The sequence below is a fragment of the Dreissena polymorpha genome, chromosome 16 (assembly GCF_020536995.1).
Source record: "Dreissena polymorpha isolate Duluth1 chromosome 16, UMN_Dpol_1.0, whole genome shotgun sequence".
In the NCBI taxonomy this organism is placed as follows: domain Eukaryota; kingdom Metazoa; phylum Mollusca; class Bivalvia; order Myida; family Dreissenidae; genus Dreissena; species Dreissena polymorpha.
This window is the reverse complement of record NC_068370.1, coordinates 33,609,632-33,628,782: the sequence shown is the minus strand read 5'-3', so window position 1 is coordinate 33,628,782 and position 19,151 is coordinate 33,609,632. Positions and strand designations below refer to the sequence as shown.

General features: G+C 36.8%; 1 protein-coding gene across 4 annotated transcripts in view; it reads right to left on the bottom strand.

The window, feature by feature from the left end:
* Positions 1-6,969: 6,969 nt before the first annotated feature.
* The window catches only part of LOC127862014 (exportin-2-like), a 76,312-nt gene continuing 64,130 nt past the window's right edge, over positions 6,970-19,151 (bottom strand). For all 4 annotated transcript variants that reach the window (XM_052400876.1, XM_052400877.1, XM_052400875.1 and 1 more), the window contains exons 24-26: positions 9,886-9,983; positions 9,519-9,652; positions 6,970-8,089 (exon numbers count right to left, since the gene is read on the bottom strand). In XM_052400876.1, the coding sequence (XP_052256836.1) occupies positions 8,000-8,089; positions 9,519-9,652; positions 9,886-9,983 (322 nt within the window). In that variant the 3' untranslated portion in view covers positions 6,970-7,999. The remainder of the gene's footprint in view (positions 8,090-9,518; positions 9,653-9,885; positions 9,984-19,151) is intronic.

Here is a 19,151-nt window from a genome sequence, read left to right as displayed (position 1 = left end):
CTGACAACGCTTCAGTTACAAAAAGATGTATGGAGAGAAGTAGAACAGACAAAAAAGACAGAACTCGTATCAAAATTTCGTGGCATGAACAAGAAACCTAAATGGATTTATCACAATGAAAATGGATCAAAAGTGGTCGTGGTGAGTAATTATATTAGAAACGTTCCACCTCTCAAACGCAATAAAATCCTTACCTCTGATAAAGCTACACCGTCAAACATTTTGAGCGACAGAGAAATTACCCAAGGAGATGAATGTGCAGATAATAATACGGAGGATATTGTAAATGATCCAGAACAGGATGTTGGTCGAGATAAAGACGACTCTCACTTGGATGAGCACATTTCTAATGCAGATCCTAAATGTCTGCTAGCAATGTTAAAATCAGACCAAAACAGTAACAAAAAGGTAAATGGAACACATCGCAGGTTACAGATATAACTGTAATACTTTCAAGTTTGGAAAGAATGCAGTCGTTACTTGATGCTGATATTCGTGTTAAAGTGCGTTTCTTTAAGAAGTCTAAAACCATAAATGTCAATGAAACTGCGACTAAATAGAAAAAACTTGAAAAGTTTTCCGAGAAACTAGGGCTTAATTATAATGTGACAAGGAATTCTAAAAAAAAGAAGGCCACACTTAAAACGTAAGCAGAACTTTGCGCGAAAGTTATTGCAAACACATCAAAATATGAATTAAATTGTTCATATGCTGAGTGCATTCAGGGCCGTACCCAGGTAATTTTTACTGGGGGGGGGGGGCCCAACCGGGCAGGGTTTGGGAGGGGTCCCCCCCTCCCTATATATATACTTTTTTTAACTTGGCACTTTGCAAGGTGAATTTTGATGCTTATAAACAACGTATTTTGTGATATGAATTAATGGAATATAACAAGTAAATCAGCACATTTCGGAAGTCTTAAACTTAAAACATTGGTGTGAATTCACAACAATATTAAAAGCTTTAGATTTCCGAAACTTACAGGTTTAAACTGACAATTATCCACATCAACTCTCGTATTGCTTCCACCATTTTTTCACAAATCAATAACGTCACAGGTTTTGTTTAATCTGATTTTTGGGGAAAGACCTTGTCATTGTTTAGGAAAAAAAATGCGCGAAACGTCTAATATTTGAGGGAAATAATGAAAGTCTTAAATAAACAATTTAATATATTTGACTGTTTTCAAACAAATTCAAGGAAAGAGATGATTTAATTATACAATATTTTTCTACACTAGATCAGGTTAACTTATATAATGAGATCAATTTGTTGTTTCAATTTTCATTTTTTTACCAATGAGCCATTAATAGGCTGATATTACTCAATTCTCGGTACTCAATTATTTTAAATACTGAATTCTGCCACATTCTTATCTGTTGCTCGGCAAATTTATGAATCTGTTTTTCTTTTAAACAAACATGTTAACTATCTCATCGTAGTCTTTTTCAGTGATTTCCTTTCAAAAATTATAAATACTCAGTTTTAATACCTTTGTCAGTGTTTTTGTTCCGGTTCAAATTCAGGGCCATATTCTCAATGCAAAAATAATATATTGGGACCTAAAAATTCCCAATAAAAGGTATTATCGGCATCCGGAGAAGTGCCCCCCGGAGAACTGCCCCCCGGAGAACTGCCCCCTTATTTTAAAGGTGGCGGAGAGGTGCCCCCCCCCCATCAAATCGGTAGGGGCGGAGAACTGCCCCCCTGTCAGAATTTAGTAGGCGGATATCTGCCCCCCCCCCCATCAAATCTGTAGGGGCGGATAACTGCCCCCCGGTGTCATATTAGTTACGTAGTGAAAACAATACTTACGGGTAATTTTACGTTATCGCCGTACACATTTTATCCGGTAACAATTTAATTTCAGTACAAGTATATTACCATTTATCGAACTGAATAACAAATTGTCTAGAGGCATGTGATAATACTGTTTAAGGCCCTTGGTACGCATCTGCACCACTCACTATACATGAATGCCTTGTAAAAGTCGTGTTTTAATAAGAGCGCGAAACAGTCGAGATCCACACAGGAAACGCGTGCGTGTTAATACTGGCAATGTGTTGCAACTAAATATAGACGTGCAACTCGGTACTTATGGAGGAAAAGTTACATCGGAATTAATTTACATTATAAAGATAGTATTGACCCATGGAAAAAAAGTTAATTGACATATAAAAAAGTAAATTAGTAGGCAAGGCAAAGGCAATAATTTAGCTGACTTGAAGAAAAAAGTGAAGTGAAGTTGAATTTATAAGCAATTTATTTATGTTGTTTAGTTAATTCATGTCTTCTAGCACCTTATCCGTCGGTAGCATCGCCAGACCGTCGAGTCGTCCGTAGTTTGCATTTTGAGCAGATCATGTCGACATGCCAAACAAACAAAATCGGTAACAGTTGCTTTAATTAGCAGCTAATAAGGCAGGCAGAGAACTTGTTACCGTTAACGATAAGTACCGCGATCTTTTAATCTTTTAATTGGTAGACCGGACCGACCTTATTTGTTAAGAACTTGTTAGCTTTGAATAAAGCCGCATACGGGTTTATTATATTGACCACAGTCTACGAACTCCTGTAGCAGTTGCTTCCATTCGCTGCACGTATCAAAATACATGTTACATCAACCATCGATAGACGAAGCATTCATGATCACAATGGGGGACTGATCGGGGATGTGTGTACAAGGCGATAAGAAAACATTGCCTAGAGGCTTATCTCGATTGGCGAGCGTTAATCCCCTTGTTTATCAGGGACAATAAAACAATATTCTCAATGCAAAAATAATATATTGGGACCTAAAAATTCCCAATAAAAGGTATTATCAGACCACAGTCTACGAACTCCTGTAGCAGTTGCTTCCATTCGCTGCACGTATCAAAATACATGTTACATCAACCATCGATAGACGAAGCATTCATGATCACAATGGGGGACTGATCGGGGATGTGTGTACAAGGCGATAAGAAAACATTGCCTAGAGGCTTATCTCGATTGGCGAGCGTTAATCCCCTTGTTTATCAGGGACAATAAAACATTGCTTCTCTTTTGTTTTGAGGGAAAGTATACTGTGGGCCCTTGCACGAGAGAAAAAATTGCAGTGGGCCGATTATTTAAAAAAAAAATCATAGTTCGACAGCCAGCTGGAGGGGGGGGGGGGGCCCGGGCCCCTGGCCTGGCATTTGGCAAGACCGTTATAAAGTGTGGAAAGCTAAAGTAGGCATTGCAATTTAATTGAAGTAAATGGGAAAGTGGAAGTTCGAGAATGGTTTTATCATCCCGAATATAGCAAGAGAAGAATGCAATATGAAGTGAAGTGCATTGATGCCACGCACGTTCTCACTCGTACAAGATGAAAATCTTGCAAAGGCGGCTTGGATCTTGTGAATAATGAACTTGGAAAAGAGTTGCAAAAGGGGGGAACACTTTATTAACCCCAATTATGATTGAAGAAGTTACCGATCCCATGTCCGCATTGATGGCAGCAACGCATTTTTCTGAGGCCGTAGAAATTGAAATGCGAAAGTGTGACTTTAATAAGTCGGCCGACTTATGCCGAGACATTCGTCTATGGTGGGAAGCGGAAGACAGTTCCGGACAGACCGCTGCCAAGAGGTTTTTTAATAGAGATCTAATGAGGTCACTTTTGTTGTCACACGTAAACTTTGGAAAATTTCCGTCACCGACAATGCATGTTGCTGGATGGCCATGGCAGCTTTGGGAGGCACTCATATCTCATATTGATGCAAAAACGCAATTGTATTTCCTCTGTCATGGTGGCAGTTATAATGTAAGGGCGTTCAGCAGTCTAATTGGTGAGACGTATTTTTCTGAATTGTCACTCCATGACAAGACAGGTTGCGGGACCGTGTCGGCGGAAGAGTTTGGTCGATTCATAAGAACTGCAACAGAACAGCTTCAAGTTCGACTCGACCCAAATAGGTAAAATCGCATGTTTCTTTCGTTAGTTATTTGTGCATGCCAAATATGAAGTTTCTATCTTCAATATTGCAAAGGAAAGAAAAATACAATGATATTTGACCTTTGACCTTGAAGAGTGACCTTGACCTTGACTTTTCACCACTCAAAATGTGCAGCTCCATGAGATACACATGCATGCCAAATATGAGGTTGCTATCTTCAATATTGCAAAAGTTATAAAACGTTAACCAAGGTTAAAGTTTTGGGACACATACATACAATGACTGACTGACACAATGACAGACAGACAGACAGACAGACAGACAGACAGACAGGACAAGAACAATATACCCCCGATCTTTCAATCCGGGGCATAAAAAATTTTCTGACCAAGTTCAATACAGACTGAACTATACATGTGACTTTAATAATGTTAACGAGATTTTCCTACAGCCAATGTAAGGTAAAATGCCCCACCCGCTAGCGGCAATGTTTTTCAACAAACCGCAACAATTTTCGAACTCATCCAAGATCTCATTAGAACAAATGTTCTAACCAAGTTTCATGAAGATTGAACAATACATTTATGCGATGTCTAGAGTGTTAACAAGGTATTACTAAAGCCATAAAAGGGAAAAATGCATCGCCCCCTGGAGGCCATGTTTTTCAACCAACCTGAGCCATTTTCGAACTCGTCCAAGATATCATTGGGACAAATGTTCTAACCAAGTTTCATGAAGTAAGGACACTAAATGTGGGCTCTTGAGTGTTAACAAGGTTTTAATATAGCCATATAAGAAAAATGTCCTACACCCAAGCGACCATGTTTTCAACCAACCATAACCATTTTGAACCCGTCCAAGATATCATAGGGGCAAATCTTCCAACCAAATATGTAAACAAGGCAAATGTTGACGCCGCATGAGTGACAAAAGGCAATCAAAATACATCACCATGAGCTCAAAATACATCATCATGAGCTCAGAAAGTAATGCATTAAAAATTTTAAACTGCGTTTCTGTAAGAACGAATCCATTATTTGAATGCAGAAGGACAATGTAATATTTCAAAATATGATGAATTGTAATATTTTCAGCAACAATACCAAACTTGCTGAGGAAACATTTCATCTTTACTGCATAAATCCAAAATTCGGCTTATTTTACCATAGTATTGGTTAAGGCGTGACAATCGTTGTAATGTTCTAAGTTAAATATAATTACGCATTCAATAGCAATGTATGAACTTCAACAAAACCACTAGTTTTATCACAACTAGTTCTTTGTCCCCAATCTAAATAATACCCTGCATCACTTTGTCATTCATGGCAGCTGTTCCACTGGCTATGACAAACAAGAAATGGTCGGAGACGGGTGATTATCCCCAAAGTTTTTTTTTGTCACAAATAAATTTTTGGGAAGCATAATAAATATGTGGAAGTTTAAGTGAGTAAAAATCAGGAACGGATGGTTCACTGAGCACTTAAACAGTGTCTTGTACATAATTATAACCTTCCTGGTGATGAAGTATTTTAAGTTTCAATTTAAACGCATGAGAAATCTGGAAGAATTAACAATGATATGGCCAATTCGGCCAAGCTGCCTGACTATTATCTCTCCTTCCAAACTGTGTATGCAAGGGCTAAGTAATATTTAATCATATCTGAATATAAAAAATAGTCATTAAATCCGAGATAAATATTAAACAAGGGACAAAATTGTCACAAAACCAGGTTTTCATTGTGAAAAAAAAATCTGATAAAGGGAGAAAACTCAAACTGAACTTTTGAAATGACCAAAAAAAATTAACCCCCTTTGTAATTTTTTTTTTTTTAAATCTATTTTTAGTCGTGGCGACCTTGACATTGGAGATATTGACGTGATTCTTTCATGGGACACACCGTCCCATGATGGTGAACAAATGTGCCAAATGATTTTAAAATCTCACAATGAATGACATAGTTATGGCCAGGACAAGCTCATTTATGGCCATTTTTGACCTTTGAACTCAAAGTGTGACCTTGACCTTGGAGATATCGACGTAATTATTTCGCGCGACACACCGTCCAATGATGGTGAACAAATGTGCCAAATGATTTTAAAATCTGACGATGAACGACATAGTTATGGCTCGGACAAGCTCATTTATGGCCATTTTTGACCTTTGAACTCAAAGTGTGACCTTGACCTTGGAGATATCGACGTAATTATTTCGCGCGACACACCGTCCAATGATGGTGAACAAATGTGCCAAATGATTTTAAAATCTGACAATGAACGGCATAGTTATGGCCCGGACAAGCTTATTCCGCCAGCCCGCCAGCCAGCCAGCCCGCCAGCCAGCCAGCCCGCCCGCATTCGCCAATCTAATAACCAGTTTTTTCCTTCGGAAAACCTGGTTAATAAAACAAGAGATGTGTTTGTCAGAAACACAATGCCCCCTATTGCGCCACTTTGAAATAAAATTTCAATATATAATTTTGCAGGTTTAGAAATTAACTCCATTTTAAAGCTTATTACTTCCCTTGGATTGTATTTTTTTTGCTTTTGACCTTGAAGGATGACCTTGACCTTTCACTATTCAAAATGTGCAGCTCCATGAGATACACATGTCAAATATCAAGTTGCTATCTTCAATATTGCAAAAGTTATTGCAAAATTTTAATGCAAGGTCACAGTTTTGGGACAAAATGACATACAGACAGGCCAAAAACAATATACCTATATACCTCCGATCATTTGATCCGGGGGCATACAAAAACTAGATTTTATTTTATACTTATAACTGTGTTTTTTTCTTCATTGGAAATATGCAGGCATTTATCTATCGCTTTGTCTGTCTGTCTGTCTGTCTGTCTGTCTGTCACCAAGTCTGAATAGTATTGTGATTGTTTGGTTGAGTTGATGTCTACTTTGTAACATTAAAAGTGGTTTCAATTACATACATCGATACTTCGTTTATGTAAAACAATTGAGACCTATATTTTGGAGTGGCTGTACACATTCTCAAATAAAGATTGGACATGTTAGGAAATAGCAACAACTATCTAACAAGCATGAGCACTGAATTTATTAATTACATCACAATTCAAAGAACATTGTATGCCAGCTTCAGGAAACGCAATAATTCACATCAAGCAGTTCTAAACATCATGTTTCTTATATGTAGTAACATTTTAATATATTTAATGAAGTAAGAATATCAATTTATATACGGGTACATGCAAGTGTTATGTATTTAAACAAAACTGCACACACATTTTAGTGTAATATTTTCACTAATAATCATGAGAATAAATTCTTCTTACTGACCAAAGAATAGCCATGCACCTCACATAACATACCATGTAAATAGCACTTTTGTATGACAATTATAACATTAGAATATGAGCACCATCACACGAAAATGGGTCTTATGCCATATATGGCCAATGTAACTACAGGCCAACCTGTGCAGTTTTGCATTCTTGTCAGGAGATACCTTGTCCAATATGAAGACACAGAAAGTTTCATTGCCTCTTTAGGGGATAGCGTAGCTGCTTATTAGCGTGTGCAAATATGCATTCTGTTCTGGAGCTAACTTTGCCACAAAAGACATAAGGTCCATTTTTGCATAATGCGGGTCATATAAAACAATCCTTTGTTTTAAACAGAAGCTCAAGAATAAATCATGTATCTTAATGAATATTGATAGATTCAAACACAATAAATATGTCTTATCATATGGTGAAATCATAACCACATTTCACTGACTTCCTTGCTTTTGCTTGTCTTCATTGAAACTCAATCACAAACCTACCATAATACTGGACTTGTTGTCAATTCACTCAACCATGGAAAGAACTGGTGTAAAACTCAAAAATATCTGATATTGGACAGAATTACATGACAAACATAAACTGTATACAACATCAATCAATGAATGCCTGTAAACATGTTGTTTCAACATAAAATATTTAACAAGTAGGCACAGAAACTTTCCTACAAGTCCATAGAGCTATGATTAGCTCAAGATAACCAGTCCAAAAGTCAACTCGTGAACCAGTCTGACCTGTTGCCAGGTGCCAATGAGGTTCCTCCCACTAGGTCAATGTGACTCCGGCACCCATTAAATAGTCCTGCAGGAATTTCTGTGCTTCCAGCTGTACACCTTTTTCTATCAGGGGTTTAACCTGTGGCAAGTATACGTTTAGTTATGATAAAGTTTGGTACATAGCAAAATCAGTAAAGTTAACCCATGCATGCCTACCGTCCTGAAAAAAGAACATTGCAAACAGCGTAAACCCAGATGAGGCGCCGCATGATGCAGCGTCTCATCTGGGTTTACGCTGTTTGCTTAAAGGAATTTATGTAAGAATTGTTCTAAATATAAAAATAAATATACTACACATCCCTAATTTAGGAAATAAATTGATCCAACTTAGAAGGATGGGAGAGTCCACTAGGCATAAATGGGTTAAACAAGATGCCTGTCAGTAAAATGTCAAGATCATTGTTAATATTTCTTGTCATTATTTCACAGTATAAAGAATGCAAAAAAAGCAAGAAGAGGAACTTCCAATTCTGTCTCAAAACTGCTTGCCGGATACTCTTAACAAAGCTACATATAACAAAAATCATTTTCACAACACTGTATTTACATAAGCAGTTTAAAAATAGTTAATAATGAAGACGTACAAGACCTAAGTACATAATAGCTCACATCAATTGCAGGTAAATAATTACAAATTACTTTTTAAACCTTGTCAACTTAATTAAACATTGTAACAAGAATATAGACCGCAAACTTCCATAATTGAGCTGTTTATTGCAAAGCTTTCAGATCACAAGCAAGAATTCAGTTTGACAAAATGGTCACCTAACGAAACCATCGGGAGTCTCTACTAATTTTTACATCCATTTCTTAACAAAGTCATTTAAAATTAAACTTATTTTTTCTTACACATTTATCACAATTGTTGTTTTTAAGAATGTTTATTAAGTTTAAAGCATTCATTTTCAGCCAAATGCTTAGAGAAATATACAAAAGACGCGAATCATGATGAAACGAGAGTAATAAAAGATGCTTTATCATTGGTTGACATGAAATCTTGCAACAAACAAGAATGCTCGATGTGAATCTGATGTTTATGTTAAAGATATATCAACTTAACAATTGCTGAAAATCTCCTTTGGGGTAACCCTCCACCTACCGCCTCATGAAACTTTTTCCTCAACTTTACATCAATACCAAAAAAGGTCCTCAACACTTAAAAATCAGCAGAGTTCTCTACCCTGATATATCAAGGCAAATCATGTTTGACCTTTTGCTTTAAATGTGACCTTTACCTTTTACCAAGGGTTGACAAACTGCCACTTGGTTGGCATTGTTGTCAAATTATTTTAAAATTGCGTGATGAAAGATGATGTTATAATTTAAGACAAAATATTTGGAAATTAAAATTAGCTGTTCTCTTGACTTGGTGAACGGGTAGAGGAACTGATTTATTTTCTGACACTTAAATGATAATCAGACACAGTCTTTGAAGATGGATGTCAATTAAGACTGATACACGCATGCCCAAATAATCTGTTTATTTACACTAATACACTTATTCTCACCTTGCCAGGGTTGGCTGCCCCCAATTTCTCGAGGTGCTTGGCCAGCCCCATCTTCAGCTGTGGGACTGTCTCTGCCAACATGTCATGCTCCTTCTTGCCTGCAAATGCCAGCTGGGAGAACGCAGTCTGGTACGCTGACAAACAGACATCAAATAATACAGCACTTTATGTATAAAAGACTTTACAATACTTTATACCTTTTTCTAATAAATGCATGATGTTTTAATTTAGGTATTAGCAAACATTACATACAGAAATGTTTTCGCAGCTTGAACAGAACAGTTATAATCACAATAAGATTGATCCATTTTTCAAAGTGGGTTACATGTAGTTATATAACTTTCTTTTAGAATCGTTTCTGACTTACCTGGTGTATCGTCAATCTCTATGAAATGTTCGTCAGCTGGTACACTGTCATCTTCCGGCAATTCAAACAGACCAATCAGTGCCTGCAGTAACTTGGCCCTAGAACAAGCAGAAACAAAACACATTACTACTGCAAGTATTAGACAAATGCCCTCACTTGAGATTGATAAAACATAGACAATATTTAAAATATTGGCTGTCAGTTGTAGTGGCAGCCATCATGTGAATATGTTTTTTGTCACCTTGTGACCTTGACCTTTAACCTAATGACCTGAAAATCAATAAGGGTCATCTGCCAGTCATGATCAATGTACCTATGAAGTTTCATGATCCTAGGCGTAAGTATTGTTGAATTATCATCCAGAAACCATTTTACTATTTCGAATCACTGTGACCTTGACCTTTGACCTAGTGACCTGAAAATCAATAGGGGTCATCTGCCAGTCATGATCAATGTACCTATGAAGATTCATGAACCTAGGCGTAAGCATTCTTGAGTTATCATCCGGAAACCGTTTTACTGTTTCGGGTCACTGTGACCTTGACCTTTGACCAAGTGACCTGAAAATCAATAGGGGTCACCTGCCATTCATGATCAATGCACCTATGATGTTTAATTATCCTAGGCCTAGGCGTTCTTGAGATATCATCCGGAAACCATCTGGTGGACAGACCGACCGACAGACCGACGGACCACCAAGTGCAAAACAATATACCCCCTCTTCTTCGAAGGGGGGCATAACAAGTTGATAGTACATGTATATATATATTTATTTCCAAACCAGTTTTCCCGCACCGAAAAACAAAAAACTGGTTGGCTCAAAGAAATTTTGGGACAGTGCTAGCCCTTGTAGATAGATCCCACACCACCAGTACATAATATAATCTGCAAATGTGGTCCTTTGGAAGCATAAACTGCATCCAAGAACGAGTCACTGTGACTTTGTCCTTTGACCTCTCAAACGACGTATCTCTACCTGTTTTCGGACAGTCGTTTTCGGATACGGTATTTCGTCGATTTTATTTTATTTCCAACGATCTTCATAACATTAATTATAGAATGACGAATACACATGCGGTGTTACGGATGGTCTGATTGATAAAATTTCGCATTGTACTCACAAGAAATTGCACATAGAAAGAAAATAAAGAATTATTCCCTTTATCCTACAGTATCTGAATCTCTGCTCAATTTTCCATATTTCGAATTTGGGACAATTGACACCCCTGATATATATTATGTCACTACAAGTGCGAGTGTTTTTTTCGTATTGATTTCACTATGCTCACAATGTTGGTCACAATGTATGCTTGCATTATCTCTTTTATTGACTGGAATATAAGAAATAAATGTTTAGATATTTGTAAATTTGTTGCTTTTTATATATTACATCTCAGTAATTTGCTTAAAGTACAAAATATCATTGACTCTCCTGTGTTATTATTATGACTCATACAAATTTGATTTTGACTCTTGAAAATGTGTTCCCAAGAGTCATTGACTCTTGAGATTTGAGGTCTAAGGAAAGCCCTGGACCTCAAAATCAATAGGGGTCATCTGCCAGTCATGATCAATGTACCTATGAATTAGTTTCATGATCCTAAGTGTAAGCGTTCTTGAGTTATCATCTGGAAACCATCTGGTGGACGGACGGACGGACCGACCTACCAACATGTGCAAAACAATATACCCCCTCTTCTTCGAAGGAGGGCATAAAAAAGGAGGTCACCCTGCCTTTTTGAAGGATGACCCCTGTTGCCATATTTTGGTATAGCTAAATTCCTACACCATTCATTTAAAATGTGCCCAATCTGTAAGCATGAATCGCACAACTTTTCCATCAAAGAATATATACAATTAACTGCATGAATAACTGAGCTGTAAGGAACTTGGTTATTTATACACCCCCCTATCTTTTCTGGCAATCTTCAAAGACTGAAACAAATAGATTTGTTTCATTCCCTACAGAAAATCTAGCAAGGTTAACATCATGAAATTATTATTTATAGACTTATAGATAATTTACTGACTTCACAGGAAAACAAATAGGATTGGGCTGTCTCATAGGGGGTTCAAACCTTTCCCCAACCAGATTCCAAGAATAAAGAAAGACAATGGGTCGCACAGGATGTGCTCTTTTCAGTATTTGAGCAAGTGGTTTAAGAACTAATACAAACATCACGTGATTACCGTGAAAAAGGTGGAAGTACTCAGCATTTCAATGACACATGCCTTACACAAAAGAAAGCTTTCAACTATCTTTGTCAATCTACCATCAATAAGTATTGCAATGTGTTAAACAAAATTGATGTGAAAATGTAATCATTGTATCAGTAGTTTTGTAACAATGTCCACATCAGTTTGTTAATACCAAAATGCAATAGCAAAATGAAGCCCACATCCACAGACATCTGCCTATAAATAAGGTCTTGTTTTAGGTGAATATTCAACTGAGTGTATTTTTATTTATTTAATTTATTTGACATCTGACCTAGGCACCAGGTGCGTGCTTGTGCCTTTACATCTTTAAAGTATGCTTGCAACTTATACAAAGTTATTTCAAAATCCTATGTATGCTCTAAACTATGTTCTCATGGATATATGATGATGCTTGAATAAACATACTTAAAGGAAACAACATCACTTAAAGAAGTACAAAGTTTACCATCCACAGTTTTTTTCAAAAGAGAGGTCACACTGCCTTTTTGAAGGAAAAACCCCTTGCCATATTTTGGTCTCGCTTAAAATTCCTAAATCATTTTATTTCAAATGTGCCAAATTTTTTAGCATGAATAGCACCACATGTCCATCAAAGAATATATACAATTATCTGCATGAACAACTGAGCTGTAAGGAAGGGCTACACCTTCTATCTTTTCTGGTAATCTTTAAAGACTGCAACAAATAGAATTGTTTGTTTCCCTACAGAGAATCTAGCCAGGTAAACAACAGTATGAAATTAATATTTATAGCCTCTAATAGATAATTAACTGATAATTTACTGAATTCACAAGTCAAAAATAGGATGAGGTGTCTCCTATGCAGGTTCAAACAATACCACAGCCAGATTCCAAGAATACAGGATGAGGTGTCTCCTATGCAGGTTCAAACAATACCACAGCCAGATTCCAAGAATACAGAATGAGGTGTCTCCTATGCAGGTTCAAACAATACCACAGCCAGATTCCAAGAATACAGAATGAGGTGTCTCCTATGCAGGTTCAAACAATACCACAGCCAGATTCCAAGAATACAGAATGAGGTGTCTCCTATGCAGGTTCAAACAATACCACAGCCAGATTCCAAGAATACAGTGTGCTCTGCAGATAGGGAGAACAATAAATGATGAGTGTGAACATGGTGTTAGTACTTAGCATTTCAATGACACATAATTTAGACAGAGGAAAACGTTTAATGATATGTATCACCCTACCATCGGCATGTATCTTATGACCATGAGTTCAGAAAACACTATACAATACTGTACAATATGTACAACTATATGCCCTCCTTTGGGGGGCATAAAAATAAATAATTGCTTCAGGCTTTTTGTAGCAATTTCACATCCATTTTTAATACCTGTGTGAAAGTGCAAAAGGAAGGCCAAAGTCACAGACCTACCGATCAATTACATCTTTTTTTATGTAAATATCTGATAAAAAAATATATGAAATTATTATTTATAGCCTCTAATAGATAATTATCTGACTTCACAAGTAAAAAAGGATGAGGTGTCTCATAAGGGGTTCAAACAATACCACAGCCAGATACCAAGAATAAAAGACAATGGGTCGCTAAGGATGTCCTCTCTCCAGAAGTTTAGCAAGTGGTTTTAGAACTAATACAAACATCAAGTGGTTAGCTGAAAAAGGGGTAAGTATTTAGCATTTCAATGTAAGTCGAAACCCAATGGCTCGAACTCGTTGGGACCTGCAACAAAAGTTTGAGCCATTCGGAATTCAAGCTGTCCGATTTCTAATAAACTTTTGTTTACAAACATTTTCCCCTCTATTTGAAGAGTACACATATTGCTTAAACTCCATACTTCTTAATACTACTTTCTGCTTTTGAATTAATAAGAACCAAATAATTATATACTTAATACTTTAATACTTGTATGTACTTATATTTTATTATCCCCACGCTTTTTAAAAAGCGTGTTTAAAAAGCGTGGGAATGTTGTGGTTATCTCCGCCGTCCATCCGTGTGTCTGTCCTGGCCACTATCTCCTCCTAAACTATAAGCATTAGAACCTTTAAACTTACATACATGGAAGCTATGAGCATATGTGTGACCCTGCACTATTTGAAATTTTGATCTGAGCCCTGGGTCAAAAGTTACAGGGTTTGGGGTGGGACCAGGTCAGAGATTTTCACTCAATTGTTTATGTTATTTTACATCAACTTCTTCATTTCTACACCGATTTACTTCCAATTGATACTGAACATCTCTTATGACATTATGGTCAATCTCAACTATGCACCGCCCCATTACCAACCTTGGGGTGCCCCGCCCACATAGACCACACCCACCCAAAATTGCCTTTTACTATAATTTCTTCATTTCTACACCGATTCACTTCAAATTGATACTGAACTTCTCTTATGACAATACGGTCAATCTCAACTATACATGGCCCCATTACCAACCCTGGGGCGCCCCGCCCACATAGGCCATGCACACCCAAAATTGCCTTTTACTATAACTTCTTCATTTCTACACCGATTCACTTCTAAATGAAACTGAACTTTTCTTATGACAATACAGTCAATCTCAATTATGCATGGCCCCATTACCAACCCTAAGGCGCCCCTGGGTCAAACATACGGCGCAGGGATACGCGTCGGTCTCTGCCACGCAATTTCTAGTTTTATTCAATGTCATCTTTTACTCAAATCAATTAGCGATTGAGTCGACAACATGTTTGCAACCAGTGTTCTATAAATTATTGCATGCCTTAATTCAAGTGGTCCTTATCGATTAACAGTTTATGCGACCTAAAGTGAGTTCGAGCCATCTGAACAAAAGAACATGTGGGAAAATTGTGACCCGGACTATGAAAACAGTTTGAGCCATCCGATATATCGAGCCAAGCAAATTTGAGCCATCCAACAAAATTTTATATGAATATATAGCAATAAAAAATCTGTGCTTTGATGAGAGTTCGAGCCAACCGGAAATTCGAGCCAAGCGGGTTCGAGCCATCAGGTTTTGACTGTACTTAAAACACAGGAAAGCTTTCAAATATCTTCGTCAATCAACCATCAGTAAGTATCTGATTGCAATGTGTTCACACACAAAAACATTTGATGGGAAAATTAAAACATTGCTTCAGTATTACAATCTTCACATCCGTGTGTTAATACCAATATGCAATAGCAAAATGAAGCCCACATTCACAGACATATGCCCATCTATAGGTCTTGCTTTAGGTGAATACTGAACTGAGTGTATTTTTATTTATTATATTTGACCTTTGACCTTGGAACCAGGTGCTTGCTTGTGCCTTTACATCTTTAAAGTATGCTTGCAACTTATACAAAGTTGTTTCAAAATCCTATTTATGCTCCAGACTATGTTTTGACCTTTGACCTTAGACTGCGACCTTGATGTTTGATCTAGAGAAATGATTTTTGTGTGTAGGGCAGTAAGTGTCAGTATGCTTGTAACTTCTTCCACTAAAATTTCCACCCTATGCTTAAGACTATGTTTTGACCTTTTACCTTAAATTGTGACATTGACCTTGGGCCAAGGTCATTCATGACACACTCCATCTCTCATGCTTATCACCTCTGCCAAGTCATGCCCACCTGTACACATGAATGTATGTCACCCAAGCACTCGATCAATATGGTTGTTGTTGTTTTTCTAATGGGCATATACGAACAACTTGGGAAATGAAGGTTGGATTAGTACGGTCATTGTAAAGGATCAAACAGAATCATGACATAGGTAATCAACATTTTTAACACTTAAACATTTAGTTATGGGTCATTAAAATACTCATGTCACAAAGAAGTTTCTTAAATCCAAGCCCTATGTCATCATTCTTTCAACGAAAATTGAACAGCACTTTGCAAAAAATTTAATGTTTGGAAAAAAGTGACTTGTAGAGTGTTAGCAGGGCAACAGATAAAGATAGTTTTATCATTTTTACCAGTTGTATTTGACAGAAAACGAATTGAAATTCAAAATAAAATGATCATGAAAATGGAAAAACAAATTGCAATCAATTTTTAGTCGTTTTCCTGCATACCGCATTTGATTTGAATAGTATATTGTGACCTTTAATGCGACCGTAATATTTGTAGTTTATTTATATACACAGGTTTAGGCCATTGTCTATTTAAAAATTTACATCTGCTGTAAACAGTTTTTAAAAATGTAGGCTGCTTAACGCGGACTAGCAACACAAATTTCATGAAATTTTGTACAATTCGTTACGCGATATGAACTGTTGAGAAAAGACATTACAGAGAGTATACTCTCAGATTTAATAGCGTGGTGACAGCTTCTGATTATTTTGGCTCAAAACATCACGGCAATTCTGTGTCTGAAAAACAATAACATCGTGGAAAATTATTTCCACTGTCATGTTGTTGATGTAGAGATTTCAGAACTGCGCCTTTGAAACAAAATAACTCATTATCATCCATGATTTGTCAATAGACAATTTATTAATAGTTGCAAACAATCATTGACAATCTGAATTTATAACGACTTTAAAAATTGAATTAAGGATTGCTGAAAATTATCAATGCCAACAATTGAGAGCTAATCTCATCTAGAAATATAGCTAAGTTTCTATCAAATGGTCAAAAACTAATTGACAGATGGTTTTGAGGGAAAAAACTTATTGTTACAAAAAGCTTGTAGTGAAAACTAATTGACATAAAATCTCTTCTGTTGCCCTGGTGTTAGCAAGGTTTCACAAAAGCTATATGAGGTAATTCCCCCCCCCCCCCCCCAACACCACCACCACGGATAATCACATTTAGGTGTTCTTGCTATAATGTTAACCCAAGTATAAGTGGAAGTATCTTACAAATGTCAATCAGGGGGACAATGATGACTTTAAAAATACCTTTTAAGAAAGACAATTAAAATAAATTACTTTTGTGCAAACTGAAGGTCTATTAGTGTCTTTATCATTATTGAACACTGAATATCTTTAAAAAGGTATTTTAAAAGTATCCTGATTTTGAAATGAAGTTAGAAAAATGTTTCTACATAAAAAATGAATTGAAAACAAAGGTTTAATGTTTGTTGTAATTTTTTCACTTGTGTTATTATGTGCATGAAAATTAAAACCACACAATAGTGTTTGTACACAAAAGTTATACTACATGAGATCACATCATATGTGACTCCTCATGGCTTATTGTGAATTAATTTATTCACCATCAATTATATATTATATGCCAATATTTGATTAAAACGCAGATGCTTTCAACACATTGAAATCACACTTTCTGACATGTGTCATGCGAAAAAGGGTCTTATGACCTTTTGGTCAGCTTTGCTCAATCCCAGCCTGTGCAATTGCGCAGTTTGGTCAGGAGCAAAGCTGTCAGCTGTACAATAAATCACTCAAGGTTTCATGGTCTCATTAGTTATCTCCTGACCAGACTGTGAGATGCGCAGTCTGGCCTATAGCTAGCTGGCAGAATGTGGCATAAGACCCATTTATGCATGACCTGGGTCTTTAACTATTGTATTTCGTCATTTAAATGCAACATTTTAAGCACAATACTTTTTGATAGAAAAATGAAGTTAAACTGCGTTATTCATAGCAAACTGGCAAATTAAAGCTATTAAAGCTTTCAGGAACGATTTCCAGATGGGCTGATCAAGCGAGGCAAACATTTGTGGTTAGATAATCAAACCAATTCCCTCTTATCATGACACTATAATATTTCGGTAGTGTTGGTTTTCTCATCTTGAAAGCAATACTGTGCTATCAACGTTTATGGATAGCCAATTCTGTCTTTGCCTGAAGATTTAGTGACAAAATACTGACTATGAAATTCTGTAAGAAGGATTAACAAGCGTAATTGTAACTGGGCCAAAATGTGTGTCAATGTGTCATATGAACATGCAGAGAGTTGTCCTGAATTCATTACACTGAACAGTGTAACATCCAATACGCTGTTTATAGAAGCAGTGATGTGGCCAAAGTTCTGGGGGATTTCTCTGGAATCAGCAAATAAAATATTCATATGTATTCATTCTAAAATCTGGTGTCATTATGTTAAGGTCATTTAAGGTAAAAAGCTGGGTTAAACAGCTAAGCTGAATGTAATGGTTACAATTATTTAAATCGAAATTGCCTCAATTCAGGTTAAATCTGGATGATTTAAGAACATCTTTGGAAAAGATTTCACACAGATGAATATGCACATTAAATGCTTTCAATTTTCATGCCAAGCATTAATATATGAATCACACTCCCTTAGGAACAAATGGACAAGTTTGATGATTTTCTATATATGGGATTTTCCAAGAAAAACAAGAATATCAGTGAAACTGATGGATGCTCCCCGATGATGCGCTTTGTCAATGTATGTGTAAATAAACACTTAAAATATCTATTAGCCTCGGTGACCTTGACCCAGTGACCACAAACCTCATCAAAAGGTAGAGGTCCATGCAAGGTACCTACATGCCAAATATGAAAGCGATTGGTTAAGTATTAAAGGCGCTATGAGAAACGGCAGCAAAAGTGTGACAGAGGGAAGTCTATTATTAGCCTCGGTGACCTTGACCTTGACCCAGAGACCTTAAACCTCATCAAAAGGTAGAGGTCCATGCAAGGTACCTACATGCCAAATATGAAAGCAATTGGTTAAGTATTGAAGGCCCTATGAGAAACGGTAGCAAAAGTGTGACAGAAGGAAGTCTATTATTAGCCTCGGTGACCTTGACCTTGACCCCAGTGACCTCAAACCTCATCAAAAGGTAAAGGTCCATGCAAGGTACCTACATGCCAAATATGAAAGCGATTGGTAAAGTATTGAAGGCGCTATGAGAAACGGTAGCAAAAGTGTGACGGAAGGAAGGAACACGGAACGACAAACTGGCAACTATATGCTCCACCGAAAATATTTTCGGGGAGCATAATTACAAACCACACAATCAAAATTCAAGGAAATTAGCCAGCCATCCACTAGAAATGATTTGTAGAAACAGTTAGATCTTGCATTGGGCCAATATCCTGTTGGAACAGGCAAATTAGACATCTATGACAATTCATCACTTTAGAGAAC